The following is a 21,587-nucleotide window of genomic DNA, read 5'->3' as shown; positions in this document are numbered from 1 at the left end:
TGTGCTATTATTATTATATGTCTCTACGTATGTTACAAACCTAAGAATAGAGTGTTATAATTATTGCTTTATATAACCTTATGTCTTTTAACAAAATTAGAAGAAAAAAGAAAACACATTTATAGACTTTTATATTAACCCACAGATACCATTTGTAGTGCTGTTCATTTCTTGTAAATTCAAGTTGTTATCTGGTAAGACCAAAAGATCAGGAGACAATTGCTATTGAAAAGGTAACTTGTTATATTCACCAATCCCAAAAGGAGGGGGCATGCCATGTCATGCAGGGCCATACAGAGAGGCACCAGAATTGATCAGGAACCAGAGGGAGCAAGGGAAAAATGTGGGCAAGAGTCTTTATTGTGTTTTCCATAGGAAGGAATGGGTGAGGCAGGGTAAGCAGTCTGACGATTGGCTAGTTTGTATAATTTCAGCAGGCTCTGGGGCTTAGAAGTGTCCCTAGTTGTCTGAAACCTGGCCCTGCGGTGATTAGGGTAGGTGGATAGTGGCCTGGAGTGTCAAAGTCCCATAGAGGAGGTGGTTGGGGTGTGGGCTCTGGATTGGTTGGCTTGTATATGAAAAGCACACTTGCAGGCAAGCTGTTTGCTACTTCTGGGAATTGACTAGCTTTGGGAAGGGCAATCCCTCCAGGGTTAGCAAGGCCTCAAGATATCAAATATCAAGTACAGAAACTAGAAAACATTGTTATTGCATGATGCTCCTATTGCTGGGTGAGATCAGGGAAGGGTTGGGAATTGAGAAGAGATCATGTTGCCCCGGCATCTTTAGCCAGGGGACAGGAATCTGATGAAGTTTCACTTCTAACTTGATCTTCATCCCAACCATTGTGCCCCCTTCTCTCTCTGCACACCCCTCCATTCCACCTCACCTGCCACAAGTATATAAATAAGAAAATGAGACCTAACATTTACTGAGGCAATATCACGTTATTTCCCATTATTCCAATTTGGTGGGATTTTCCTATTCAGTGTCAGGGAGCTAAAACAAGGCTTCTCCACTCTGTTCTTCCCCATCATGGTAGAAATGAATGCAATCCAGTCTGACCTGAATCTGGACTACCGAGAAGAAAAGCATTGCACCTGACTTTTCTGACCCAAAGCTTTAGACACAAAGGATGTCTGGACTGGACAGACACTGTCTTAGTTACCGCCTCTTGGAGGAGGAAATAGGGATTTTCATGTTGTTCCACTCTTACAAGTAAGCATCCAGAATTCCCCTAAGGTTTGCCCCCCAATAGGAAACATACCTAAGATGAAGAAAATACTTAATTATGACATCACAACTTTCTGTTCTCATCTCAGGCCCCAACACATTTATAGAAACATTGTCCTGTAAAGGATGTTCGAGTGTAATGATTGACATTCCACTGAAGCCAGGGCTCTGTGCGCTGAGTTACACTTTGGATAATTAGTACTGGGAAGAGGTGGGGAAGGTAGGGGGAGAAATTGCTAACAATGCCTGAACCTGAGCGTAAGGCACAGGTGGTAACCTCAGCCCCTCTTAGGGCAGGGATTGTACAAAGAAGTAGCATAAAATCAGAGATCATAGCTGAGTCCATTTCATTCTTCCAAGATCAGGATGGTGGGGCAGGGAGAAGAGAAGGTTGGATAATGGGAGGAGAGCTCTACACCAAGAAACGTTCTGAAGTTCATGGTCCAAAAGTCAAGACTCGGCCGGACAGACTGCATCCTTGCTGCGGAAGCCTCAGATGTTCATTGTCAAGTTGATGAACTGGGAACAAAAAGACAGAGAGAGAAAGTGAAGAGTTGGTTATCCCTCTACTCCCCTACCAGCCCTGGTTGGTTTGTGTCACAGCAGTTCCGCCATCCAATCATCTTGCCTTCGAATATGGACTTCCGCTTCAACATGAAATATTTTTAAAATGTGAATTCCCAACACTTTCAGTTTTCCAGAGGTCCTGAGATCTTTCTGAGTTAGTTCAAGTCAAGTGCAGAGAGAGAGAGAAATGTGCTTTCTCCCTGGCAAAGAAGAGAGCCTTCCTGAGGCACCTCAGGCAGGGCAATATGAAGTGCCTTTTCCTCTTTGATGAGGGGTCCCCTGACGGTTAGGACAGAGGTGGTCCATCAGGAAGAGGCTGCAGGCTCAGCATCTGGGGCTCTTTACAAGTGAACTGGTGAAGTTGCATGCAGTTCCTTCTCTAGCCTGAGGGCATCCTGCCTCTTCCTCCCCTTGCCCCCTGCTTTCTTATCACAGCATGGTCACGGGGAAACACAATTATGTGGGATGGTTTCTTCTCTCTTCTCTGCTCCACTTCCTGGACACAGCGTATGCCAAGGTCAGGGTCAGGGAAGGCAGCTGGGTGAAGGAAGACACACAGGCTCTTCTAGCGGAGTAACTGTAGGTGGGGCAAGGATCCGATTGTTACCTAGGTGGATGGGAGGGGGCTCTTGAACTTGGCTGCATACTGGACTCATGGGGGAATTTTAAAAATATCAATGCTTGGGTCCCACCCCGAGAGATTTGGACTTAATTGGTTTGGGTCATGGCCAAGCCATTGGGATTTTAAAATCTCCCCAGGTGATCCTACTGTGCAGCCAGAGTTGAGGATGATGGGCTCGAAGGGAGAAAGAGGGAGAAGACTCGAAGATTTGTCCTGTTGTCTTAGAGATGGACAACTGTGGGCGGGGCAGGAGTTCACACCAGATGACTTGGGTCTGTTGAAGGGAGGGTGGACAGGATAGAGAGCTCATTCCAGCACCCCCACCCATGGACACTTGGTTTGAAAGTGACCCCTTGACTCTGAGGCAATAGAACGCTTCTTCCACGCTTCTGGTACGTTCGTTGAAGCCTTTGGGAGAGAGTGTTGAGTACCAAACCTGCCCACTCTCCCCCTGCACTCTGGACAGGTGGCCACTGTCCTTTCTTCATGCTTAATAGTGGCCAAATATTGATGTAATTGAGAAATCTGGGTCTAGGGGTCCCTCTTGTTTTCATAAGGGGCCAGTTGGAGTATGCACATCTTTTTCTGGAAACCCCCAGGTGTTTTATATGGTTATCGGTCAGAGGAGTTATATTTATTGTGTTGTGTGCGTTGAAGTTTAGAGAGAATACTAGAAAAGGAAAATGCCCAGTGTCTGTCCTCAGGGAAATCACAGTGTATCCAGGGATCGGAGATACACACAGAACATTGGTGATGAGGCGACACAATAAGTGGCCAAATTACATGATATTTTTTTAGAAACCAAACTTTTGATGTAAGATTAAGGCCTGATCTCTCTGCAGATGGGGAAACTGAGGCGCAGAGCGGGTGAACTGACCAAAATCAAAGCACAGAAGGGGATGTTCCATCCCATTTAATACACACTGTCATCAACTTCTTTATCTTGATAGTCATTAAAGTGGAACCCAAATCCAAAGTTGCTACTGAATTTGGAAATGAGCCAGTGTTTGTGGTGTGAATGTGGAAGAGGGTGGGGAGGGGAAAGAGCTCAGAGACGGGAAGAAGGTTCGGGCTGCTGGCTTTGCTACTGTTAGGTCCAAGGGAAAGCAGAGCTGGACAGGAAGACACGGGAAAAGAAAGGAGAAAAATGGGCAATAGAAATCACGGGAACAGGGCACCTGGGTGGCTCAGTCGGTTAAGCATCTGCCTTCGGCTCAGGTCATGATCCCAGGGTCTGGGGATCGAGCCCCGCATCAGGCTCCCTGCTCCACGGGAAGACTGCTTCTCCCTCTCCCACTCCCCCCTGCTTGTGTTCCCTCTCTCAGTGTGTCTCTCTCTGTCAAAATAAGTAAATAAAATCTTTAAAAGAAAAAAAAGAAAGAAATCATGGGAACCAGTGAAGGGAGGCATTCTATAGTTTCCTCCCTGCCTTTGGGTAGGAGAATGTCTAACCAGCATTCTCAAACTTTAGTATGTGTAGGAATCACTGGGGATCCTCCTAAAACAAGATCTGATTCAGCAGGTCTGGGGTGGGGCTTGGTACTCTGCATTTCTTGTTTGTGTAATTTTTTATTGTCTTCATTTTACTGACATATAATTGACATTAACACTGTGTAATGTTATATATGTATTTATATATTGCAATGTGATTAGCTAACACCTCTTTCAGGTCACATGATTATCATTTCTTTTTTGTGTGTGGCTAGAACAATTAAGATGTAGTCTCTTAGCAACTCTGAAGTTTATAACAGTTTTGTGGGCTGTAATCACTATGTGGCACTCTGCATTTCTAACAGCTCCCCTAGGTGATGTGCATGCCGCTGGTCTGCGGACCACACTCTAGGCAGTGGGGACAGGACGGTCCACACCTGGGACACCTCTTCAAAGCCTCTGAAACTCTGATCCAGGCTCTTCCCTCCATCACTTTTGCTGTGGTTAGCCCTGTAACTGGCAAAAGTTGTGTCTTTCTCAGGGTTTTTGAGGTGTGTGCAAACATGTGCATACATGCAGGCGCGTGCGCACACACACACACCCCAAGAATCATGAGACCCACAGGACAACATGCGCAAGGGGAGTGAACGAATTGGAAGCTAGAAGGCAGGCAGGCTGAGGAACCCATACGGCAGAAGGAAGAGAAGAAGAAGGCAGGGTTTACTTGCTCACTCTGTTCCAGGTGATTAATCATTTTATGCCTCAGTTTCCACTTCTGCCAAATGAGGATTCTGTTAATCCTTAGCTCACAGGACTATTGTAACGGCTGCATTAGCTGCTAACTGACTAGCACCTAAAAAATATTAGCAGTTGCATTGTTGTTATTATGCCCATGGCTAAGTGTGACCTTCACATGCATTCAGCAAACATTTATAGAGCGGGGGCTCTGCCTAGCCCTGGCTGGATCATACCTCGTTTATGTTGAGATGAATGAACTCCTTGTCCTTGTTCTTCGTACTGAGAGCCTGGAACACCCCTAATAGGAGAGACACGAGAAAGGCATCATTGTGGGGACAGTTCCTTCAACAGGTTTCTTTCTTTCCTAGTGACCTTGGGGCCTGCAGGGCAGTCCGTGGAGGAGCTGCTCCATCTGGTGGTAAGCAAGGATCTTCTGGAATGGCAGGCCAGACTCAGGCCGACTGCACGGGGATTTCTGTCACACGGTGGAGGCTCTTGAATTCCTGGGATGGCAGAGCTGGTGGCCTTAGCATTGGGTGGCACGTGCTGTCCTCTACAATATGCCAGTCAGCTGGCCAGCTCCTGGACCCCAAACATCTCCCCTATGCTAACTTTTTGGGGAGCTACAGGTCCTTCGTAATCCACGGGCCTTCTCCCCAGAGAAAAGGCTCATGTACATGAAGTTTTGCATAAGTCTTGAAAGCCGTTCAATCTCTACAAGTCCCTAAGGAGAAGGTGAGCATTGTAGGCGCCCGCACACGTAGGAGGAGCAGGGGGAGGACGGAGAGCTGGCTGATCTGGACGTCTCAGCTAACGCACTGAAAACTGCTTTCCTCTCTGGGCCTCAGTCTCCCCTTTTAATCGAAGTGGCCAAGCCAGTCAAGTCTGGCTTCCCGTAAGAGTCTCCCAGGAACTTTAAAAATATAACAAAAAGGGGGAGGGGACTGTCATAGAACAAAAGAGACAGAACCCAACAGCCAAGTGCAGTGAGTAGATCCCTAGACAAGCAAGCAAACGTGGAACGAGGACCTGGCGAAGTTCAGCATGGGCCAGGTCTTAGATGATGTTGAGGGCTCACTGAGAAGTGTGTTGGGGGTACAGACGACATGAGCACTGTGCTGAAAACAAGCCTACCTGTTAGAGATATTTACAGAGGGAAGGACTGAATTTCTGAGCTCTGTTATCAAATAATTCGAAAAAAGTATATGTTAGAAGAACATCTGAAAGATGAGCAGGATGATCATTGTTGAGGCTGGTGTAAGGCGCTGAAACCATCTGGGGGATTTTTATAAACAGTGAGGTTGCGTGCCGCCCCCTGGATTCTAATTAATTGGCCTCTTGTGCAGCCTGGTTATCACAAAACATTTTTTCCTTTGAATCCCCTTCCCCTATTTTGCCCACCTCCCAACCCCAGGTCATCGAAATTTTTTAAAGCTACCGGAGGGGTTGTAATGTGTGGTAAAGTTTAGGAACCCTGGTGTGGGGCCCATGGGGACTGATTATTATTCCTTATACTTAAGTGTCTGATTAAAAATTTTGAGAATAAAAAGTTTGAATAATCCTGGGGTAAAGCCCTAGCCTTGGTATTTTAAAAAGTTCTCCAGGTGGTGGATCTAAGGAGAGGATCCTGGAGTAGGATGGTGTTAAGCCCAAAGTGCCTTCTCCCTAATATTCCTCGATTTTGTAGGAACAAGCTGAGAACCCCCTGCTGGGAAGGATCGGGCTGAGAGGATTTAGAAAGGACAGGGGCAGCTGAGAGAAGAGAAGCTACCAAATCTCATTCTTTTTAGGTCCGTTTTGACCACTGTGTAATTCTAGTAAGTGACTACCTTTCAGGGGGGCCTTTCTAAAATGCACCTCTTACTAGCTAGTGGTAACCACCTAGAGAAAGCCCAGCCTCCTGGCTTGGCGTGCAAGGCCCTTCAGGACCTGCTTGCCTCTCTGAAGTCATCACGGTCAGCCCACCCATAAACCTCACTTGTCCCTTAAGTGCGGTTTTCCCGGGGATTACAGCCTGGGGACAGGTAATCACATGTAGAACACAAGTGTCACAAAAGAAGCAAAGGGACCTCTGGCACGGTAGACCCGAGGCTCACAGGCCCTGCCTTGGTTTAGCAAGTCCTTGAGGTCACCTAGCAAACATCCTTCAGAAAATGCCAAGCAGGACAGGTCCATACTTCATGGGGCCCAGCGCAGAATGGAAATGTGGGAGCCTTTGTTAAAAAATGATGAAGATTCAAGATGGTGACACTGAAGCGTGAAACCAAGCATGGGCATCCTCAGGTGTGCAGGGCACTGGGCACCGACACATTTCTCTCCCCCGCCCCCAATCATGGTGGCCACCCTGGTGCTGGGTTCCAGGCCCCTGGATGCGCTCCGTTCAGCTTCAACTTGGTGACAGTGTGACCACAAACTGCGTGCTCTAAGGATCCCTACACATAATTTCTCTCTCTCTTCTTGGAGTAACACACCTTGTCTGGGAAAACCAGGTCAGCATCTAGGGCTTAAAAAACACAAAGGTAGGGTGGAGGGAGGGGGACAGAGGAGGAAAGAGAAGACGAAGGAGAGAGAGAGAGACTCCTCTGATTCTGTGGGCTATGATGGATTTGACCCCGGATCAGAACTTCCCTCAGATAGGAGGCGGAACCCCCCCCAACCCGTCCTGCAAGGACACTGCAAGTGTACACGCGGAGGATGACTGAGCAAGCGGAGTGGCCCGAACCCAGAGGCCATGGATGAGAAGATTCTTAAGGACGGCCCAGCAGAGAAGACTCCCACACCCCCACCCCTCATCTAACCACGCACATGGCACAGAGATCACACGACAGAGCCTCTTGTCACCAGGATTCATGGCTGGCTGGCTGTCACCCGCTCCTGGAAGGGAACTGAGGGGACGGGGACCCCCTCGGGGCCCAGGGGCCGCAACCCCACCAGCCACTCACGGCTCGCGTTCTCCAGCCGGACGAGGCAGTTGAGGAAGTCATCGAAGCTGAGCTGGAGCCCCTCATCCGCGTACCTGAGGACGATCAGCTGCAGGAGGTGATGGCTCAGCTGGAAGCCTGTGGGGCCGGGGAGGAGATACAGATCTGGTCCTGGCTGGGCCCCGTGGGGTGCACCTTTGGAGCACACCCAGTCAGCAGGTGGGCTCCCCGTCCTCAGTGTGGATGCAGTGTGACAGTGTGCGTCTCCATCAGGAGGGATGCTGGTGGACTTGTGAGGTCATGCTCTTGGTTTTGACATTCACCTACCCATTGTATCTTGCTGACTTTTCAGGAAGCCTCACTTGCGGGAACTTAAGCCGGATGGTGTCTGAGCCCTACTCCCACCCCCTCTCCCCCACCTCCCTTTCTGGAGAGCACTTTAACCCAAAGGTGTTGAGGGCTCTAGAAATCATGTTTCTAGAAGGGATGCTGCTGCCCCAGGTGAGTGACCCCCTGGGGCAGGGGCTCATTCACCCACCCAGGCTGGGCCAGAGGCGGTCTGCTTTTCTTCTCTGGGATTCCTGTCCTTATTGGTTAAATGAGGGCTTTAGACAGGTAAAGTCACTTTAGATCCAATATTTAATGCTTCAATGTCTAACCTACATCCTAGGGATCCCCCCCTTGACTTCAGTCTACATGCTCACTTCCCAGGGAACATTCAATGTACTGCTTAGACGTCTACCCACGTCTTCCCTGCTCCTTAGTCCCAATCCCAGACAGAGGAGGAGGCCAGTCAGACACTGGGAGCAGTTTCTGGAGCCAGCCAGTGGTGTCGGTTCTTGGTGATACCCCAGATCCTAGCATGTGCTCTCCATGAGGCTGGAGGAGGGGAGAGCAGGGCACCCTCCTGCCCCCCACATCTGCCCCTCTGCTCCGTCCTCCTCCTCTAGAAACAGGGTCACCAGCCCTTAAGAAAATCAGGCCCTCCTCCTCTGTGGTATTTTCCACTTTATAACTAACCTTGGTTTTTTCCCTCCCTTTCGTAGGACCCAAGATGGTCCCGATTTTGGACATTCTGTCCCTTTATCAGACCATGAAGCTGACGATGTTTCCAGATGTTTGGCTCACCTGGGAGGGAACCCGATTCTAAGCTCTGGCAGGGCCCAGGGGGCACGTCTGTGAAGCACGCTTTGTGAGAAACACCACGCAACTTGGCAGGGGCTGGGGGCTGCAGTGGCCTCAGAACCACGGCTGTGAGCCCAGGACGGCAGAGCCCCAGAGACTCGGGCTGCCCTGGTGGTGACTGCCAGAGGGCGAGGGACACCACCTGGCTCCCATCCTTTGTGTACAGAGCTGATATAAACCGTGACTACCATCTGGTTTGGGTTCCGTCTGCTGGGGACAAAGCCGGGGACAAGGCCAGGGACAGGGCTGCAGGTGGCAGAGGAGCTCCGTTCCCCGACCCTGAATCATGGGATCGGGCACGCCCTGCCTCGTCCATGGTCATCACCCTCCGAAAGCAGCAATTAGAGGTTTGGAGGCCCTGCGGCTTGCCACCAACGGGCCACATGTACCTCTGCTCGGCCAGAAAACTTGGCCAGAGGTGGCAGAGGGGGTCAGGCTAAGTTCACCCTTAGTGGATCCATTTTACAGATTCCTGCCAATATCCGCACAGTGGTTTAGAACACGGGCCCTGGCGTGGGCGAGCGAGTCCTGAGCCTGAGGCCTGGCTCCGGCGCTCGCAGGGCTGTGCCCTCAAGAAGCATGAACTCGGGTCAAAGACCGGCCACCTCGTAGGGCATGAGAAGCAAGGGGCCGTCCACAGTCCCTGGCCAAGCACAGCCCACACTTGACCTCCCAGGCTTTGCTTTACCTGTGGCTTTCAGGGCGCTCCGCAGCTCGTAGGAGGACAGGGTGCCCGACTTCTCAGTGTCGAACTGAAGGAAGAGGTTCTGTGGGCAGGACAGAGGCATTGAGAACCAGAGGGAGGGTACCCGAAGGCGCCACCTTTGATGGTAACTGCATACAGCCTGGACAGGAGGAGAGGCTCCTCCACCTTTGGCTTTCCTTTCCCTTCCGGGGGCAAGCCCTGGGGTACTTCTGTAAGCAGGAGAAGGGAACTGGGGAATTGCATCACGATTCCTTCCCTTCAGCCCTTTCCCTTGGCCGCTGAAGACCCCCTCCTGCTCCAGGCTGGCGCAATCCCCAGAGGCCATGCCCGGCGGGGTCACGTACTGTCCACTTCTTCAGCTTGTCCCAGAACACTGTGAACTCCCCGAACTCTAGCTTCCCGTTGCCACTGGTCTGTGCCGAGCGCGTTAAGGAAGGAAGGAAGGAAGGAAGACGAGCGGGGTTTCAACCCAAGGTGCCTCGCGGGACTTCAGGGATGGAGGGGCAACCGACTGGCCTGGGGGACAGGTGGCACAGAGTCAGGGCTCCTAGGGAGGTGGCTTAATTATCAAACCACGCATCTCTGAAGAGGGGAAATGGCAGAGGTAAGATGGGGATGGCACCAGCAAGTTCGAGAAAGCACAATAAAAACATTCCCTTATTATTCCCTTAGCTGGGACCCCAAAGTGGCAACAAGACCCCCAAGTCCCTCCAAAAGCATCCCCCCCCTCCACTGGACAGTCTGTGCCTCTTGATTCTGTTCCAGTTCTAGGGGCTGCCTGGTCTTTGGATGTTCTCCGAGAAGAAGACTATCCTACCGGTTAAAGGTGCCACATTCTAAGAGGGTCTGCACGACAGGAAAACACAGCCCTTTCTGCCCACAGATTGGAAGGATACATCCATTAGAGAAATGATGTTTTTACAGGAAATCAGGCTTAGCTTCTTGAATTGGAGGTCTTTTTCTGAAATCACACATGAAAGCAGAATTCATTGGACGTGGGATAAGATAAGCCTATGGCCGGCTGCTGGAAGTCCAAGAGCGTGATCAGATCCCGGGCTGGTGAGGGGGAGACGTGCTCACTCTCAGGCTGCTGGTGAGAGCAGAAACTGACATGGCCTTTGGGAAGGCAACACTGCACAATATAAAAAAACGGGAAGATCTTTCCATTCACTTACCCTAGTTTTAAGAATCCCAAGCAAAGAATTACAATTTAACATCTTTATCATCTGGTTATGTATAATGGCAAAAATTTAGAGATGACATAGACGACCAGTGGAAGGGTAGGAGCAGAAAAGGTTATGTGCGAAGGATGGATTGTTACACGGTCCTTAAGAACCATGTTTCTGAAGCACATTTAATGATCTGGGGAAATGCTCATAAAAAGTCAGTTTAAAAGGCAGGATTTGAAATTATTGAAGAACTTTGAACACTCGTACACCGCTCGTAAAAGAGTCACTTTGGAAAACAGTCGGATGGTTCCTTAAAACAGGAAGTACAGAGTTACCGTGTAAGGCAGCAATTGTCCGAGGTATATACCCAAGAGAAATGTCCACACAGATGACTCGTTCATGAGTGTTCACAGCAGCATTATTCATAACGGCCAGAGAGTGGCAACAACCCTCATGGCCATCCGCGAGGAATGGAGAAACAAAACCTGGTATACTCCTACAATGAAATATTATCCAGCCATAAAAAGGATTGAAGAGTCCTGGCAAACACTACAACGTGGATAAATCTTGAAGACGTTATGCTAAGTGAAAGAAGTCACTTAGGATCACCTATTACATGATTCTTTTTATTTTTATTATTTTTTAATTTAAAAAAACACAATTATTTGAGAGCGAGAATGAGAGAGAGATAGTGAGAGAGGGAACACAAGCAGGGGGAGTGAGAGAGGGAGAAGCAGGCTCCCCGCTGAGCAGGGAGTCCGATGCGGGCCTCGATCCCAGGACGCTGGGATCATGACCTGAGCCGAAGGCAGGTGCTTCCCCGACCAAGCCACCTAGGCACCCCACATAATTCTTTTTATATGAAAAGTCCAGAATCGGCAAGTCTATAGAGATAGGAAGTAGATCAGTTGTTACAGGGCCTGGGGGAGGTGGGGAGTGACTGCTACTGGGTATAGATTTTGAGTGATGGAATGTTCCAAAATTGGTTGTGGTGATGGTTGCACAATGTTACAAACACACTAAAAAGCATGGTTCGTGAATTGTATAGTATGTGAATTATGTCTCAAAGCTGTTACATTAACAAAATTGTATCTATAATTTAATGACAGTTGTGTGTGTGTACATATATGCACACACTGAGAAACACACCAACGACACATGATACACACACACATATCTTAACAGCAGTTATCTATGGGTGGTTAGATTATTGGTGGCTTCTGTCTTTGTCTTTAGGCTTTTTTGCATTTTTATGTAATTTTCTCCCATAACGGGCATCGTTTTTGTAATCAGGAAATAAGCAATGAAAGCTATTTTGAAAGTCTACCTAAAGTCAGCCCTGGAGAGCAGGGAGCCTGGGGGAGCTGGAGGAGAGCCAGGCAGCGTGAGGTCACCGGTCACACGTCCCCTCCAGAGGAGCCCTGGGGTCCCCGATGGGGGGGGGATGAGCACTTACTCTTTTGCAGCACAGCATTTAAAACATATTCCAGTTCCTCCGCTGTCACCTCCATGTCCTGTTGAAGGAGAGACAATTGCTTTTTATGGCCCTTAGCGCCTTCTTTGTTAGCTGCTTCTAGTTCTGAGCTTGATTTGGCTCAAGCAACAAGCCCGGCCCTCAAGGACCCTGCTGCGGGCCCGCGTACCCATTTCCCATGACTGTAGCCTGCTTAACTTCTCAGGGACTTGCGTGCCCAGCCCAGAAAGGATGGAAAAACTGGGCCAGGGGAGGCAAGCGTCCCTACCCCCTGAGCTAAAGCTCCCCACGTGGCGCTTCTGTTGGAGGACTTTCGTGTCTGGGTCTCCAAGCCCCTGCACAGCAGAACCGCCTGGAGAGTATTAAAAATGCCCACCCTGGGGGCTCACTCCGCGCTGGGAGCTCACTCCAGGGACCATTTCAATCAGAAGACTGGGAGGATGTCCCATGGATTCTTTTCAAAACCTGTAGGGTGATTTCAGAACCACTGATCTCGGGCCGTCCACTAAGTCCACAAGATCTCAGCATCCAGGGCCTTTAGAAGCTTGTCAGAAATGTAGAGTTTCAGGCCCTGCCCCAGACCTTCTGGGGAGGAAATCGGCATTTTCCCAGGATGCTCCGGCAAGGGTTATGTGTATGACAGTTTGAGTAGCACGGACTCAGGGCTCCTTTGGTCCAGGGTTTTGAGCTAGTGGTGCGAAACAGTCACCTAAGAAGTTATTTCCATATGCGCCTGCCCAGGTTCCACCCCTGGAGCTTCTGAGGCCTGGGGAATGGGGTTTGGGGTGTTCAGCCCTAGAGGAGAATCGCTGATGCGGCCCAAGCCCCCCGGGGACAGAGCAGGCCAGAGGTGGAGCCACACGTCTGAGCCATCAGGCCAGTCCGAAGAAGAGCAGGACTGGAACCAGCGAGCTGATTCTACAGGTGCTTTTTGGTCATAAGTAAAGTTGGAAAGAATCTCCTGCAACATTCCCTCACTTCCCTTCCAAACCTGGGTCTCCATTTCTGGCAACTTCTGTCCCTCCTCAGCCGTGAGGAGGAGCTCACCCAGGCCGGTCTTCCAGCCAGCACCCAGAGCTGGACGTTTGGCGTTCCTATCCTGCCCGGCCCTGCTCCGCCCTGCCCGGGGCTGCTGGCCGCCCTGGGAAGAGCAGATGGCCACCTTGCCTGCTGTGGCTTACACAAAGTAAGTCACACGAGCCCCCATTTTTCTCCACCCAGACTGCAGTCCCCAAGTCTCCCTGCCCTGCTATTTCTTACACTGCTTGAAATCCCGCCATCAGGGCTCCCCCTGCCCCGGTGCAGGCGTCACACCTCTTTTATGATTCAGGAGCCCTGGCAGGGGAAGGAACCAAATGTAGTCATCAGCACCCACCATGAAATGGTCAATCAGGCTAATTTTATTTATAGCTACGAGGGAGCACAGGTGGGGCAGTTTCTAGGAGAACGGAGCCTGGGGCGAGAGATACCCAGGGCCCCCAAGAGTGGCCAGGGCCCCCAATAAACAAGCTGACAACCGAGGGGGCAAGAACGGGGTAGGGGTCGGAGAGCAGGAGGCGAGAGACAGATCCTCTCCTTCCCCAGTGGCTGGCCCTGGCCCGAACTGCCAAACCTAGCCATGCCGCTCATGTTACCGGACAAAAATCATGTTTGCAATTTCATGGTGACGTCCCCGAACAATACCACCTTCCACCAGAGCAGAGAGAACATTCTAAAGGCAGTGGTTTGTGGACAGAGTGCAATGAGCCACCTCTTCAAGGCTTCCTCTAGCCTTCCACAGAAAGCCCCTGGGCCGGGCTGAGCTCCTTTGGGGGCCCTTGTCCCACCAACGGTGGCAGCCCGGCGGGAGGGGTGCGGTGGGGGAGGCGGTCTTTAGAGCCTCCCAAATGACCAGGCCTGGCCTCTCGTTGGCTCTAGCTCCACCAGGCCTCTGGGAAGTGCTGCTGACAAACACCTTACTGCATCCCTGGGCTGTGGAGGAAACCAGGCCCCTCAGCACTGCAGGGGGTCACGGCCAAGGGCAGCCTGCAGTCAGCCCTACCTCACCCGCAACTTGTTCAAACAGGGCCCGGAACTGCAGTTCCTCCTCTGTCTCCTGGCCAGGTGGAGTCGGCTTCGGAGGCTAAAAAGAAACCAGAGGAACTTACATGGGATGCACAGAAAAGACACTTGGCGTTTACGAATATCCCAAAGAAATAGCAAGAAAAAGAGGCACGCACAGGAGACCTTGTGGTCCCACGGGAGAGGCTGGGACCTCACTGTGGTGAGGAGGGGCCAGAAGTGGCCACTGCCTGGAGCATTAAGAATGGCAGTCAGATTCCTTGTGAAGGCTCTTCAGCGGGAGAATCTGGAAGGACCAATCAGGGGGGACATTTGCAGATAAGCGCGCTAAGGGAGGCTGGAGTCCTGACCGAGCTGGGGTCCCAGCCAGGGTGGCCACGGCTCCCACCTCCTCCATCAGACTCCTCAACACTCTCAGCTGTAATTACTTGCTGAACCATCTGTCTTGACAGGTGGTGAAATCTTTGAAGGCCGCAGTCTGTCTCTAGCAGGCAGCCCTGGGCCTAGCGCATGGAACGAGCTCAGCAAATGCTTTGGGTGTTTCAGTTTTGTTTTGTGCAGATCAGTGCTGACTTTGGAAGCGTCACACTGTCCCAGGTACACCTCAGCACCCCTTCAAAGTCTTACAGCCCTTGGACAAGTATAAATCCCACCCCCTCTGCTTCCTACCAACACACATACGGTAGGGAGGAAGTCCCGTGTTCCTCCAAGTCCACTGTCAGGGAATCTACTAGCCACTCTCATTTTACCTTCTTGATTATTTTTCTTAAACCGAATGCATTTTAAAGACATCCCACCCCCTTCAGAAGCAGCACCCAACTCTCGGAACAGAGCAAGTTGGACAAAATCATGTTTGCAATTTCACGGTGAAGAAACAACGTGCACAGAGAAACATTGGTCCAAACAAAGCTTTCTTCAGCGCACCTACCTCGTTCCCATGCCCCGTCCTGGTGGGACATGAGAGCCTTAGAAGGTAGAAGGCGTGTCCCCCACGAGGCTGGAATCAAGGTACTCACCGGATCGTATCTCCATTCCCTGAACTTCAAAGCTCTGAATGACACTGTGATTGAAGGGAACTTTCGGGATAGTCACTGAACCCCACCCTCCAGAGTACCCTACGAAGGCTCACCTCCGGAAGTTCAATGTCCACGTCCCCATCCATGTCCCTGGGGGGCAGAAAACACGCTGGCTTACTTGTGGATTAACTTCCTCTCTAGGATCTGCAGCACTCAAGGACCCAGAGGTAGTGGAAGTTTCTGGCCCATTGAAGCCCTTCTTTTTCCATGAGGTTTACCTTTCACAGGGCCCGCAGACCCCCTGCACTGACCTCCCTCTCTTCCCCCTTATTACTCAGACCCTGCTGGGCATGAAAATAAGAGGGAGGCAATTGAGCCATCAGCCAAGGAAAACTTGTAAGTTCTAAACTTCTAGAAGTAAAAGAAACTGAACCAGCTGCCACCCCTGTTTCCTGGATGCCCTATAACAAGGGATATTTATGAAGTGTTACATAGGCTAGCAGAGCCCTAGAGGACCCACAAGTGAAGCAGATTCATTAAATATGCCCCATGAGTTCTACATCCCCAAAGGAGATTCAGTTCCTTGGACACCATCATTCAGTCTACTGAGGGTGAATTATTTCTGGGGGAATTGGAAAAGATTATAGAGCAAGTTGAGTCAGAACTTAAAATTCCCTCCAAAAGCTCCATCCTTTACCCCTGGCCCCTCCCCGAGGAAGTGAATCCCTGCTCTCACTGTGGGTGTCGGGGGTAGGCTGTGTGTGTGTGCTTATGTCTAGGGAAAAGAGGACAAACAATGGAAATGTTTATTTTCCTGTTCACATATTTAAGGGAACCTGTAGTGTTTGGGAAGCGGTAATATTGAGAAGAGGACCAGGCTTTAGCTTTCGGTGATGCTAAAACATTTGGAAGAATCTAATCTTACAGAGTAAACACGAAGCACTCCCCAAGAAAAACTGCTAAAACGTCAAAGGGGATACCAACAAGCAAACATTAAGATGGAACTCGGTTAGTTCTCCCCTCCTCCTTATCCCCTGGGCACGCACAACAGTACGCTTTTCAGAGGTTATTTAGGATAATCTCATGAGGACGAAGCCAATGGAAATAGAGCTTCATGTGGTTCTTCAATCACTGAGCTACAAAGCTGGTGCTTATGTTCCAGATCACAGCAGATTAAAGGACCTCATTTGGGGGCAAGCGTGAGTATGGGCTTAGCTTTGCCATGTCGAACCATCTACAGATGCCCAGGACTCGGACCGTGCCCCACTGCTGGGTCAGGAAACACAGGTGTGGGGCAGGTACAGCCTGGCTTCTCCTCTCTTGTTCTTATTGCCCACAAGAGCAGTCAGTCTGCACGACTCTCGTGTGGGTGTTTTTGTGTGAACAGATCTTGGGAAATCCATCCTCAGCTTGTACCAGTAACTGGGAGAAGACTGGAGATCAACTCTCCAGCAGAATTTTCAAAAATTAAAGAAAGATCTTTAATTGCTTCTATTTGGCTGAGGAGAAGGAACCATACCTTTTGTAATCAGCTTGGGAAACCCAACCAGACTGGACAACTGGGGGTATTCTCAATGCCTGCTGCCAATCCAATCTTATCCCACTAAACAAAAGATAAAACCAGAGGCCATGAACTCACAGCTGGCTCCATCTTGTTATCTAAGGCCGGTCCCTAGTTGGGGATTGATCTAGCTCAAATGCAGAATTAGCCAATTTGGCCGTTCTCTGCGATCTCTAGAATGTCTCTACTGGGAAAAGAAGTGGATGGTAGTATCTTGTACCATTTTTTTCCCTCTGCCATAGAGCAACCGATGGCAAAGGGTAGTAATGGGAAACTTTTCATAAAAGTATCTAACACAAAATAATTTTGCTAAGACACTGCAAAGGGGGAGGTGGCAGAATGTCGGGTATATAAAATAGAAGGCAGACTTGTGTAGTGTAAGCACTTGACAATTAGCTTTTTTGATTGTAGTGTAAGTGCCTGGCATTAAGTTTTTGACCGTCGAGGCATCCATTTCAAAGACATTCATCTCAAACACACAGCCAGCTACACAGCTAGATACAAAGCCCAGCCACCCTACCCACGAGGTTCCCTCTTTTTTTAAAAAGCTCTGGTAGACCATTTGGCCCACTGCTTGCTTTTCCTTCAAGCACTTTAATTCCTGCTTTTATGTTTGAAGTTCACCAATAAGGAGCCTGTGAAACCTTAGGAGCCTACCCTCGACCCCAATAAAGGCAGAACCCCAGGCCTGTGTACTCTCTCTCTCTCTCTCTACTCAGGACATCACTCTGTGGCCCCAGGTGTGCCATGTACCCTCCAGAACCTGTAAGTAATAAACCTTGTCTTTTCAAAGTTCCTTGGGTTGTTGCCGAGATACATCGGGCAACCATAAAAAGATCCACAAGGGTCAGTCTGGCCTCAACGTTGGCTCCGGTTGGGGAAAGTCTTTGGGGTTCACCACAGGAAGTACAGGCCCAGGTGAGTTCTCTCGGGCATTCCTAGTTGATGGCATTGCTGCCCATAGGAGACCAACCCCAAACAATCTGGCGACATTTATTTAAACTGAAGCTGAAAGAACGGGTCATTTAGGAAACTTGTAATAGTCATCCCCTTCACTGTATTCAAAAATGAGTCTAGCACTTCTAATTGTGGGTCCCACTCCAGAGGTTTCTTAAAAATAGGGTCTGGAAAATGAAGGTCTCCACCCGAGAGGGTCTGGTGAGCATGATTCTGGGAGTGGTTGGAGAGAACAACTTTTCAGTGGCTTGTTCGAGGGAAGGAAGGAGCAGAACCAAAATGGAAACATATCCTGCTTTGGGTTAAGAAACCCTCCTGGTTTCTCAGGTGGATTGTGGAGAAGGGAAGAAAGGGGTCGTGGCTCCAACAGTCTCCTGTGACTTCCCAGGGACTAAGCCACTAAATGAAGAGGAATTCTTGAGCCTGTTACTCACTGGGTGATGGCTTTCTTCTCTGAAAAGATCCTCAGGCAGAAATCGGCTTCCTGATGGGGCTCAAAAGTGCTGGGAATCAGGATGTATTCCCCAGGGGGCAATTTGAAGCGGTCGGAGACTTCTCTCAGGTTGATGAACGTTTTGCTTCTGGCCTGGGAAGCATTGTACCTGAAGAAGTCTTTGTTCAGGTGCTCGTCTTTGCCAGGGCTCTGCAATGGGAGCATAACGGGGTTGATTCTATAAGGAGGGCCGTTGGTTTTGGGTATTTGGACACAGTTGGGGGACTGGCCACTGAATCTCAGGCATGTGGCCAAGGAGGAGCTGAGAGTCCAGCACCTTAAGTGGCGGGCTCCAAAGAGCGGCTTAGTTCCTACCCACCTGGTAAATGGCGTAGCCAATGGTCAGCATGTCGGCTCCAAACCTCTTGAGTTTCCTTCGATCTTTCTGCATCAGGGCTACGAGGAAAGTGCAGTCCTCCTGCCCCTCATCTTTCTCAGTCAGGGACAATTTTATTTGTGGATTGGTCCAGAAGGTATCTGCCCTTTGAAAGAGGTGAATTATTTCATCTTCCTTAAAAAAACCACAAAAGACATGCACACACACACACACACCACACACTCCATCCACCCCCACCACATCCTCCCAAACCTGAGAAAGTCATTCATTTCTTCTCTCCCTGTTCCGATGGCTCTTGTGCTCTACTTCCCGTAACCCCGGTGAGAAGGCCAAGTGCTCCCCTTTCAACTCCACCTTCTCTTGAGCCATTTCCCATGCAGCTTATAAAGACATTCTTCTGGGTCTACGATTTGCTCCATCTTATTTTTCCTTTGTGATATTTCAGAGGAGAGTGCTGTGCCCCTCTGGTTGTGCACTGTGAGCAGAATCCACCCCACTCCCAGCTCCAAGCGTGAATGCTGATTGGTTCATCCTAGTCCCTCTTGCTGCGGACAGTTGGAACAAATCCAATCAGCCTGAAGCATTCACCAGGCAATATGGGTACAAGGAATTCCCAGTTAGAGGGAAGTTGGGGCCTTTCGTTGGATGACCCTGTGCACAAGTGAGGGCTCAGGAAGTCCTGGATGGTGCTGGCAGCTCTCCTGTGACTATAAAGAAATCCCGACTGAGGAAGAAGTCAACAGAGGAAAGAGGACAGAGCAGAGAATTCCAGACCAATGAGTTGATGGAACTATGCCTGAAGCCCACTCTACTTCTCTGAACTTTTCAGCTATGCAAGGAAAAAATTCTTTGAATTGCTAAACTAGCATGAGTTGTGCTTTCTATTACTTGTCATGGGAGATAACCTAAGTGACCAAACAAGAGTTTCCCCGAGCAATTCTTATCCGACTTCCAGCTACATCTCTGCAGCCCTCACCAGCCATCCCGGAAATCCTACTAACTCCACACTCAGGCTTTCTCTAGGGTCCTGGCGCTGACCTGCTGATGTCCCCCAGACTGCACTGGACACTTGGCAATGACAGAGAGAGTGACAAACAGATTACCAACCCAGGAAATTGCGGCAGCCCCCGGCCGTGGAGCCCCGCACCCAGCTTCCTTGATGGACCGTCACCTCCCACTTGTGGAGAGCATCCTCCTCCAGGGCGTCAGGAGTGAGGTTGCAGATTTCCACTTTGTCGAAGTGGGCCTTGAAGTCCCTAAATGCCATCCTGCAACAAGGTGGAGAGACACCATTCTCCATAGGAAGTGATGGTGATGCCATGATCCATTCATTCGCTTAATCATCTAACCAACCGGTAGTGAGTGTCCTCAAGGATGGGGGAGAACTCACGTGTGGGCAGACAGAAAATACACAAGCAAAGCTAAGGAAAACCCAGGTTCAGGGACTGTAGCCCACCCCTTGCATCTAGAGTGGGATGTAAGCAGTGATGTGCGGGTCAAGGCTCTTAGGAAGTGGGGGTGTCTCCTCCAATCTTTCCTGTCTTTCCTCTTCTGCTGGCTTCCTGCAGATGGCTGGGTGACCCCAGGGGATGGTGGAACCACACAGAGGAAGGGGCTTGGGTCCCTGAATCACTGCATGGGGAGAGCTACCCACAGAATAGGGATGTCCTCCTGGACTGTTACAATTAGTGAGAAATAAACTTTATTGCATTTGAGTCTTTATACGTTTTGAGTCTACTTCTTACAGCAGCTGGTGTGACCCTAAGTCATTGGTGCCTTGAAGTATGGAGCCACCGTGACAGAATTCTAAACTATGTGATAACAGCTTAGCACTTGGGCAGGTTTCAAGGAAATATTAGAGCTGGAAAATAGATATCCACGTTACAAATGGCAGTATACTTGTTAAAACTGTAAAAATATGGAAGACAGAGGTTGTGTTCAAGGGGAAGAGGATGGAAAAAGCTAGAATATTAGTGTGTGCTGGTTTTTGCTTGCTGTGTTTAATAAGGCCTATAAGAAAAAAAGTGAGCTCAGACAAGAATTGACTGGTTTGCTCATCAGGGAAGAAAGCTGGACATCAGAAATGTGTGGTCTTGCAGGGTTGGAAGAGCCCACTGTTTTCTGGACCCCACAGGAAGAAACAAGATCAAAAGAAGCTTCTAGAAACAAAGGCCCGTTAAAAACCCCCAGTTAAGCAAAGAGATTCCACCCCATAGAAAGTCCAGATTAGGAATGTTTCCTGCCCACTTAGGTCTATTTTTTTGGATGCTGTCAAGGTCACTGTCCTCAGGGGCCTTTGTCATCAAGTGGGACAAGGGAGTAGCCCCAGGAGCAGCGGGGCTGCCTATCTTCAAACACACCACGCAAACTTGGACGATGGGTAGTTCAGAGGAGGGATGCTGGCTGGAGACCCGGCTCAACCCCATGTTCATATCAAATTCTCTGCCAACCTGGGTGAACATAAGGGGCTTGAGACCAATGTATTTGATTTACCAAAGAAATTGAACAAAGACAGACAGAAAGCAAGCAAGCAAACCAAGGGCTTTGACGAGCACCGTACCAGAACTCCCCGTCGTCGAGAGCCGTGTGACACAGGCGCTTTTGCTCGGCTGCGCCAATGGAACGCCACTCGGAGGAACTAGGAGGAGTAAGCAAAGCCGGCTGAAACAAGACTGGCTTTGTCGGGGCGTGAGCGTCCCTCCCGAGGCCCCAGGGTGGTGGCTATGTGGGGATTGATCCTGGTCAGTGCCTACTCCCTGGGCCCCGGGAACGCCCCAGGGGATCTAGAGGCTGGTTGCAAAGTGCACGTCCAAGAGCAGCCAATGGTCAAAGGTCCTCGGGATCATTTGAAGTCCCTCCGTAGGGGCTTATCACGGGACCATCATAGGACGTTGAACACTAGCAAGGTAGCAGAAACCTCCACTGCAAGTCAGAAGGCGACTGACGTGTGCCCCAGAGCATCTCCCGATCTCTCTTCTTCATTGGTAAGTGACGTTTCGAAAAGTGATAATAGTATCTTATGTTTGCTTGGGCTTGACATTTCACATACTAAACGCTTTCTTTAGGTGAGCTCTCCAGGAAGCCTCCAAGTTCACCGTGTCTCTGCGACCCCTACA

General features: G+C 49.9%; 1 protein-coding gene across 3 annotated transcripts in view; it reads right to left on the bottom strand.

Annotated features, from left to right (window-relative positions):
* Nucleotides 1-204: 204 nt before the first annotated feature.
* Nucleotides 205-21,587, bottom strand: part of CAPN9 (calpain 9) — a 42,959-nt gene continuing 21,576 nt past the window's right edge. For 2 of the 3 annotated variants that reach the window (XM_036106970.2, XM_078077699.1), the window contains 13 exons: nucleotides 21,032-21,109; nucleotides 19,579-19,739; nucleotides 18,454-18,611; nucleotides 18,076-18,284; nucleotides 15,237-15,273; nucleotides 14,088-14,168; nucleotides 12,029-12,086; nucleotides 10,300-10,364; nucleotides 9,748-9,816; nucleotides 9,386-9,464; nucleotides 7,534-7,650; nucleotides 4,825-4,889; nucleotides 205-1,752 (listed from right to left, as the gene is read on the bottom strand). In XM_036106970.2, coding sequence (XP_035962863.2) covers nucleotides 1,726-1,752; nucleotides 4,825-4,889; nucleotides 7,534-7,650; nucleotides 9,386-9,464; nucleotides 9,748-9,816; nucleotides 10,300-10,364; nucleotides 12,029-12,086; nucleotides 14,088-14,168; nucleotides 15,237-15,273; nucleotides 18,076-18,284; nucleotides 18,454-18,611; nucleotides 19,579-19,739; nucleotides 21,032-21,109 — 1,204 coding nt within the window. In that variant the 3' untranslated portion in view covers nucleotides 205-1,725. The remainder of the gene's footprint in view (nucleotides 1,753-4,824; nucleotides 4,890-7,533; nucleotides 7,651-9,385; nucleotides 9,465-9,747; nucleotides 9,817-10,299; nucleotides 10,365-12,028; nucleotides 12,087-14,087; nucleotides 14,169-15,236; nucleotides 15,274-18,075; nucleotides 18,285-18,453; nucleotides 18,612-19,578; nucleotides 19,740-21,031; nucleotides 21,110-21,587) is intronic. The other variant, XM_078077698.1, reaches the window with a different exon arrangement.

Source organism: Halichoerus grypus, chromosome 7, assembly GCF_964656455.1.
Source record: "Halichoerus grypus chromosome 7, mHalGry1.hap1.1, whole genome shotgun sequence".
In the NCBI taxonomy this organism is placed as follows: Eukaryota; Metazoa; Chordata; class Mammalia; order Carnivora; family Phocidae; genus Halichoerus; species Halichoerus grypus.
This window is presented reverse-complemented; position numbering and strand designations above follow the sequence as displayed.